At 39.9% G+C, this 8,843-nt stretch overlaps 3 protein-coding genes across 4 annotated transcripts in view; 1 reads left to right on the forward strand and 2 right to left on the reverse strand.

The window, feature by feature from the left end:
• Positions 1-2,698: 2,698 nt before the first annotated feature.
• LOC104806981 (transcription factor bHLH103-like) lies at positions 2,699-4,252 on the forward strand. The gene is made up of 7 exons (XM_010532099.1): positions 2,699-2,915; positions 3,036-3,276; positions 3,376-3,480; positions 3,579-3,644; positions 3,775-3,840; positions 3,940-3,996; positions 4,124-4,252. Exons 1-7 carry the CDS (start codon positions 2,722-2,724, stop codon positions 4,250-4,252), a joined length of 858 nt encoding a protein of 285 aa, XP_010530401.1. The 5' UTR covers positions 2,699-2,721.
• A 1,960-nt stretch (positions 4,253-6,212) lies between these two features.
• LOC104806263 (U-box domain-containing protein 8-like) lies at positions 6,213-7,769 on the reverse strand. Its single transcript, XM_010531071.1, has one exon. The coding sequence runs from the start codon at positions 7,666-7,668 to the stop codon at positions 6,559-6,561; it is 1,110 nt and encodes a 369-aa protein (XP_010529373.1). The 5' UTR covers positions 7,669-7,769; the 3' UTR covers positions 6,213-6,558.
• A 643-nt stretch (positions 7,770-8,412) lies between these two features.
• LOC104806264 (G-type lectin S-receptor-like serine/threonine-protein kinase B120) overlaps positions 8,413-8,843 on the reverse strand; it is a 3,904-nt gene continuing 3,473 nt past the window's right edge. Inside the window, exon 7 of one of the 2 annotated variants that reach the window (XM_010531072.2) lies at positions 8,413-8,810. In XM_010531072.2, the coding sequence (XP_010529374.1) occupies positions 8,499-8,810 (312 nt within the window). In that variant the 3' untranslated portion in view covers positions 8,413-8,498. The other variant, XM_010531073.2, reaches the window with a different exon arrangement.

Raw genomic sequence — 8,843 nt, forward strand, 5'->3', positions numbered from 1 at the left:
GATTCCTCGCATGTTGAGTCTTGGTAGGGGAGTAGTATTGCATAAGGAATTGTTCTTCCATCTCACCCCATGTCGAGATAGAGTTTGGCTCAAGAGTGTAGAGCCAATCTCTAGCTCTCTCCGTAAGCGAGTAGGGAAAAGTCTCAAGGAACACGTCTTCAAGGGTAGTCCTCGGTCCCTTCTTGATTGCCTTGCAGTTCATCTTGAAGTTTGTAAGGTGGGCATTCGGGTCCTCGTTTGGTCTCCCACGGAAACTCATGTTGTTGAGCATTTGGATGCATTGCGGTAGGAGTTCAAGTTCTTCTAGTGGTCCCCGATTGATACATGATAGTAACTGAGTGTGCTTCGGTTGTGTGTATGTTCGAAGCGTTCTAGGGGGTGCTTGGGCTGGACCTCTTTGGGCATTGACCCCTCTCAACAACTCTTCGGCCATCTCGGGTTGTTCTCTTCGTGCGTTGTTTTCTCTCAGCATTTCTTCGGCCATTCCCCACTGTCTTTGCTGTCTACGAGCGAAGCGTAAGGTCCTTTCTATTTCGGGGTCGAAGACGAGTTGATCTCTACCGGTTGTGCTTCTTGTCATGCACCGGAAGAGCTGCACACCAAAGAGACAAATTCCTCGCATGTTGAGTCTTGGTAGGGGAGTAGTACTGCATAAGGAATTGTTCTTCCATTTCACCCCATGTCGAGATAGAATTTGGCTCAAGAGTGTAGAGCCAATCTCTAGCTCTCTCCGTAAGTGAGTAGGGGAAAGTCTCAAGGAACACGTCTTCAAGGGTAGTCCTCGGTCCCTTCTTGATTGCCTTGCAGTTCATCTTGAAGTTTGTAAGGTGGGCATTCGGGTCCTCGTTTGGTCTCCCACGGAAACTCATATTGTTGAGCATTTGAATGCATTGTGGTAGGAGTTCCCATGCGTCATGGAGATTCTCCCCATCCTCTTGCACAAATGCATTGATCCGATTCCTCGCATGTTGAGTCTTGGTAGGGGAGTAGTACTGCATAAGGAATTGTTCTTCCATTTCACCCCATGTCGAGATAGAATTTGGCTCAAGAGTGTAGAGCCAATCTCTAGCTCTCTCCGTAAGTGAGTAGGGGAAAGTCTCAAGGAACACGTCTTCAAGGGTAGTCCTCGGTCTTTTCTTGATTGTCTTGCAGTTCATCTTGAAGTTTGTAAGGTGGGCATTCGGGTCCTCGTTTGGTCTCCCACGGAAACTCATATTGTTGAGCATTTGAATGCATTGTGGTAGGAGCTCAATTTGGATAATTTTTTCAATTTTATTTTTATTTGTGAACTAAATAACTTTGTTGTTATCGGTTTTAAAAATATTTTTGTTAAATGTTTCATATTATTATTATTATTATTATTATCGCAAAAAAAAAATTTATTTAATAAAAAGCCCGAAGCCCGGCCCGAACCCGCCCGAAGCTCTGTAGGGCCGGGCTCCGGGCCATTGATCCTAGACCCGAAAAATTCTAGGCCCGTTTTGAACCCGGTCCGAACCCGGCCCGACCCGCCCATTTTACACCCCTAAACATATGTTTCATTATTCCCAGAGATTGTTCATGCAAACGTGGCGATCAATAACCATTATTAGAATAAATTATGGATTTTTGAGTAATGTTTTGCTAAATGTAAGGTTTGTATATTTTTCCTGACATTTTATTTTGTTCTAACCAAAGCATTTTATTTGCCACATGAGAGTTTGCTTAATTGGGCTCAGACCTGTCGAGTTTGATCTGTTTGGGCCTATTTTCTTGAATTCGGTCCACATGGCGCATGAATGTTAATGAACCCATATCGTTTATTATATATACGCGCGTGTGTGTGTGTGTGTTAAAAATCATTAATAAATTAAATTTCTTAAACCCTTTCCCATCCCCTAAGTTAAATTGACTTTGAGACATTATTGCTGATTAAAAATATTGCGACATTGCGTAATTATATGATTAGACGGCATGACCAAATTATTCAAATGATAGAAAATTGATGTGGGGTTTTATATGGTTTAGGAGTCAAACCATATGACATTAGCAAATGTTTAAATATAAGAAAATGGTCGGGAACCTTTCCAAAGCAAATGAAGACAATCCCCAAAACCCAGAAGAGTTGAATGACTTAACCCCCCACGAATTTATATTTATAAATCGGATTTTAATGTATAACAGTTTTATAACATATATATATATATATATATATATATGTATAACCACCCGATTGCTATGGATTTGGTAACGTTGACTTGCCTTTTACGTGTTTTTTCTTAAACCGAAGTGACTTCGAAAGAAGCGTAAAAAGAGATAATATTCAGACACAAAATTAACTAGGTCCGTATTCTGTATATTCAAAACCACCAACCTTTAATTACTCGAGGTTTTGAGACACATATTTCAATCCAACAAAATATATTAGTAAAAAATTGTGGAAAGATCAATAAATCTTTTATTTAAATAATTTGTAACAAGAATATCTTTTTCCAAAAGAAATGCGATATAAACCCATATATAACAATGTATCATATATTTGATATAAACCCAACCACTAAACAAAGGAGCTTTTATATTATGGTTATTTATTTTCTTTGGTAGGTTATTAGGTAATCCCCAAAAAAATATCAACCTCTACTCAAATCCCTCCAAAAACAGTTGCTATATATATACACACCACCTTTCATCTTCATCTTGTGTCCCATGCAAACGCAGCTTCAAAACGACCAAAAAAAAAACATGACAGAAGAGTTCGAAAGGACCGGAATGTTCGCCGGAACTTGGTGGAATTCGTCCAACCACGTGTGTTCTTGGAAGAACTTTGATCTTCTCGATCCAAATTCCGACATAAGTCTCGATTCAACCTCACAAGTTTCGCCTTTTGAGCTGTCTTCTCCTGTACCATCGCCACCAGATTGGAACCAATCCACCATGTGAGAAAAAAGATTCATATATATATATACACACACACACACACATATATTTCTGGTTCATATGGAGAGTTTGGTTACTACATATTTACGTTCTTGATTCGTTTTTTATTTGTTGTTCAGTCACGGTGAAGGTTATGCAGAAGCAAAGTTCAATCCGAACACTTTCTTTGAAGGACTGTTCGAACCTCACGAGCAGTTTTCGAGTTCTTGTCCAAGAACGGAACAGACTGCAAAGCCTGAATTCTTGGACAGCTTGGCATTCTTCGAGAATGTTCTTTTCGACGATTCGGGAGTTGTATCGATCTTTCGTGAGTCCGAGCCCGAGGAGGAACATCGACCCTGCAAGAACTTCGCTTCCGAGGTTGGTTAGCTACTGATTAATACACAGTAAAACTGCTAATTTCTTTGAGTTTTCATATTGGAATATGCTGATTTGATGCATTCGGGATGCGGGTTTCAGATAAATGATGAAAAGACTGAAGATTTGGAAGGCTATGACGAGGAAGAATCGCCACAACTGAAAAGGCCGAGAATCGAGACACCTTCACCATTGCCAAGCTTTAAAGTCAGTACAGAGATTTTCGCCAAACCCTAATTTCGATCAGTTTCACAACCTAAACTCCTGTTTTGGATATGAAAACGATCGTGATTTGTCGAACTCAGGTTCGTAAAGAGAAGCTCGGGGACCGGATTACCACTCTTCAGCAGTTGGTTTCACCATTCGGGAAGGTATAAGACTCCCCATCTCTTATGACGTTATAAAAGCCGAGATTTAAAAATCCCGTAAGAGATCGATAAATATACACTTGAGATGAAAGCCTTAATTTGCAATATTTGTTCCCCTGTCTAATTTATGCAGACAGATACAGCTTCTGTCCTAAACGAGGCGGTAGAATACATTAAGTTTCTTCATGAACAAGTTACCGTAAGTCCAAATCCGACGATGATGAACTGCAAACTGTAATTACCGCCATTGATTTGTTTCTTCATCAAACCCTGATTTCATTTGTTTTTACTCTTAAAGATCTTGAGCAATCCACCACAACTGAAATCTGGAGCACCAGTTCAACGCCAGCCGCAGGTTCGTATTTAATTTCTCTGACGATCCTTTTGCTTGTGATTACAAAAAAAAAAAAAAAAGAACCTCTGAATGAGTGGATTCAAATAATTTATGGTGAGAAGACGTGAAATTTCTCTCATGCATACAGATTTCGGACAGAACATCGAATCGAGAATGTAAAAGACAAGATCTAAGAAGCCGAGGGCTTAGTCTGATGCCAATCTCGAGCACGTTTCAGATGAACACTTCTGATTTATGGAATCTACCCTTTGTGTAAACCTTAAAGCTAAGACAAAGAGAAACATTTAAACGAAATCTCACGTCTTTGAATATTTTAAAACGTGGGCATTTTAATGGAATTGTCTGAACTCTTGAATGGAGAAATGTGACCAGATATATGGACATATCGGTTTGAATTCTCCTGAATATCGAACATTATTGTTAGTCTTTGCATGGTTTATATTCGATCACAAAATCTTTGCATGGGAAAATTCGAAAAATCAAACATGAAGGATTTCGATTTATGTGCAAGTTATAGTAATTTTACAAAAAGGAAAAAAATCATTAAAAAGGGAATGATGCATTCAACATGTGTATAATTAGAATTTAGAAGTACTAGTCTAAGTTTCCTATCCATAGCCACAATCCCATTCTCTCGAATCAAGGGGAGATCATCACATCGTTAAAGGACAATAAAAGGACAAGAAAGCAATCGTCTTTAGACAAATAAAGCGAACTCCGGTTGGTAAAAAAAAAAAGCAAAGACAAATCCAATTTTTTTATTAAAAAAACATCTTTTCGGAGACAAATCATTGAGCTTCTTTATGATGTGCATTCCGTTCGCCCCCACTTTGAATATCAAATTTGAAAAAAAGGCGTTCGCCCTCGATTTGAATATCAAATTTCGAAAAAAAAATACGTATATTTTAAATCACGTTATTTAATTTCCGATTTTAAAATTAATTTGAATCTGGGTACAAAACACTCCGTTACAAAAAAAATCAAATAATTATATCAATTTTGATTGAATTATTTTATATTTGACTTTTTAAAATTTTGTTTTCCTCCTATTTTTAAAAATCCGATTCAAAATATATGATCCTAATTACAAGTTACTCAAACAATTATGGTTCTTGTCGGGCTAATGTTTTCAAAATATTTTAAAAAAAAAAGAGGTTTCAAAAAATACCCACACGACAAAAAGTCATATTTTGAGATCAACGGTAACAATTGGAGGATTCATGATTATAAACAACATCAACGGTCATGGACACGACATGACGAAGAGGAAAAAAGAGAGCATAATGTCCGAAAGGGAATAGATTCTGTGTACGGACCACAGTGAACACTGTTGCTATCGCCCACGAGAAGAACAAAGTCAATGCAAGAAAACCAAATGAACAAGGAACCGAACTTAGACCGACCTAAAGAAATAAACAAAACTAGGAATAGGTGAATTTTTAACGACCCAACTAACATTTTTTGACATATTTCTTCTTAATCTATGAATATTATTCCCAATCAAGATTCTATCTATGCTTCATCAACTCTAGACCTAGCCTTTCGGTATCGTTCTTCAAAACCTAACAATACCGAATCGAAAAACTCGACACCATTTCCGAATCGAACTGTCCAAAATATGATGAATATCGATAAGGGTATTCACCTGAAGCTGCAGTACTGAAAACCAGCCTATTCCCATCATGGTGGGAGCTTCTTCATCTTTTCTGCTATGGGATCTATGGAATTTCTTCCAGGACATACTTAAAAGCATGATGCATCATCACCATCATCATCATCATCATCATCATACGATTCTCGAAAAGGTGGCAATGAATCAGGCAAATAAACATTTTGGACAAAAAAAGGGATGAGAAAACAATGATCATCATCATCCCTTTTCACATATGCGTAATGGCCATTCAAACTCTATGCAGGACGACAAAATTGAACCGAAACCGACCAATATGACATGATCCCCGCTTTTAGGCTTACCAGAATCATCCACAGCTGAATCCTCTCTTTATTTCACACCTTCAACAACATTATTATGCACACACACACATATATATATATATATATACATATATATAGTATCTAACACATGCATATTTAAGGTGCTCTGCATGGGTTTAGGGTTCAAGAATCAGATACTTCCATGTAATAAACCTGATGAGGCATCAGTGCATTTGTCGAAAACAGAAAGGATATAAACGCTTCAAGAACGGAACGAACGATTAAAACATCGAAACGGATTATAATTCTTGAAAATGAACATTTTGAAGCAATTTGAAGCTACAACCGTCTAAAGAAACAAGAGACAACGGCAACATTTGTCTGTATGATCCTTTACCTTAATGTACAGAAACCCAAAATGATCGCCGAAAACCTAGGCCCTTTTTTTCCCTTTCTTTTGTACATGAACTACTAGAGGAGAAACAGGTAAACACAGAAAAACCCGACTCACTTCCATATCCGGACCATTCGAACCAGAGAGAACTAACACCCGGCCGCCACCCGAGAAAAAACTGATCTTTTTACTCTTCCTCTTTTAGCAGAAACCCGAAAACCCGACTTTCCCAATCAAGCAATCATTGAATTTCCATGCAAAGTTCGAACTAGACTAGCAGCATTCCTCCTGACTTTCTCACCCTCATCCTCCATTAGATTCAAGCATATCTCTATAACCCCTTCTATCCTAACCTCGTCAAGAATTTCCCGGCTACAGCAACACAAGCAATTCAGGATAAAAAGAGCATATTGCATTCCCTTAATACTCCCATTCCTCAACACGTTAACCAACACCTTAACACACCCACTTACTTTTATCATTTCATCTCTTCCTCCTCTGCATTTGGCAAGAAGTCCCAACACTTCCACCGCCCTCTCGAGCCCAGAATCCACCGCCTGAATCAAAATCGGAACCGACCCACAATCCACAACCCGTTTCCGGTTATCAGTAAATGAGCAGAGAGCGTACAGAGCCGTCGCGGCTTCCTTGCTCTCTCGGCCATTTCCGTTACGGAGAAGAGAAACCAGAGCAGGAATTGCATCAGGGTACGAGCCGATTGTGGCTTTGTTCACTTCCACGACAGCTAAACTCGTCAGCAGAGTAGCAGCAACAGCTCTGCAATCGGGCGAACCGACACGCAAGACGCGCACGATCCGCTTAACCACTCCATCGGCGACCAAACCCACTTTGTTGTCATCTTCGAGACTGAGATTCAGAAGCAAATAGAGCGCCTTTTCCTGCAAACAGAGACTGCCCGAGTCGACGCATTCCAGAACCGCCGGCACGGCGCCCGACTCAGTGACCCTCCGCCGCAGCGAAGAGTCGCGCTTCGTGACTCGGGCCAGGGAAATCAGGGACTGGAGCTTCAGCGAAGGAGACGACGATCGGGAGACGAGGGCAGAGACTAAAGCCTGGGGCTGCTCATCGTCGGCCCCGAGAGGTGATTTCTGAGGAGAGACACGGGCATAATTTGAAATTAAGCTCCGGAGAGCATGGTTGGGAATCAGAAGAGGACTCTCCGGCAACGGAATCTTGCTGATGGGACAAGTCCGGTTGCCGGAATCGAGCCACCGTTGGATTGAGACGCGGTCGAAGGTATGACCCGACTGAAGAATAACCGGGTCCGACATAATCTCGAGAGAGATCGGGCATATGAAATCGTCCGGAAACTCGAACGCCATGTCCACTTCCTCTCTCTAGGTTTCGAGAAGAGAGAGAAAGGCTTACAGGATCCCTGCTGGAGCTGTTCTGCTCAAAGGCTTCGCCTTTCCGTCTTCGAAATAAAAACCCACAAGAAAGAGACCGCAGACTCGTGAACCGTGATGCTTTTACCATGGCTTGCATCGAAATGACGATATTGCCCTTCTGTTCCCGTGGAAGAGGGCATCTTGGGGATAAAACGAAAGCCTCTTCTAGAAACGGAGGTTACTGTCCTTAAATTCAAAAGGTTTTCAGGAATCCAACCGAAATCGGCTCTATCAGGAAAGAGGAAACGTGGATTCTCGAAAATAATAACAAAATTTCAAGTAGATTTTTAATTAATATACGTGGCTAATGCAATTTAAAACTACCATCATTAATAACCTTAATAAAAAAACATTCTATGTTTACAAATCTTATATTCCAATTTCCTTTTAGGGCCAGATTGATTATGCATGCATCAATGTATATAATATCATGTGTATGTATCTATGTCTATATGTACGCGATTGAATATATATATATATATATATTAGGATTTTTAAAAAATTTTAAATATAGTTTTCACATTTTGTCGAAAATTTCAGAAGATTAGGATTAAACCAATCGGGTTTTTAATCAATCGTAATCGCTGTAAATTACATCACAACCCATCAAATCTTCAATCAATCATTGTAATGGATTTTTTAAAAATCCGTTTCTGATAATTAAAATAATATTTTAAATATAAAACTAAATCAATGATTTAAACGGCTCCATTTACATCACCAAAATCAAACGAATTTCAAAAAAAAAAAAAACCTTTTGGATATTATCGTCCAAGAACAAGAGTAGAAGTGATCTCATTGGAAGAGACGACGTACTGGCTGGAATCAAGAACGAAGTTGACGTCGATGGAGCTTCGTCTCGAAGCGAAGGTCGGCTGTCTGGGCAGAGCAAGCGCCGCCGTCTCGCTCTCCAGCATCAACAGAACCGAAGCCATGTTCGGTCGCTCCACCGCCGAATCCTGAACGCACAGCATTGCCACGTGTATGCATCTCAGAGCTTCAGGTTTCGAACACGATTCCCTTATCGACGGATCCACGAGCTCCTCTGCTCTTCCATGGCTCCACAGATTCCACGCCTGTATAATCCATTTTCGATGGTTAAAACCGCT

Source organism: Tarenaya hassleriana, unplaced genomic scaffold (assembly GCF_000463585.1).
Source record: "Tarenaya hassleriana unplaced genomic scaffold, ASM46358v1 Cleome12, whole genome shotgun sequence".
Lineage (NCBI taxonomy): Eukaryota > Viridiplantae > Streptophyta > Magnoliopsida > Brassicales > Cleomaceae > Tarenaya > Tarenaya hassleriana.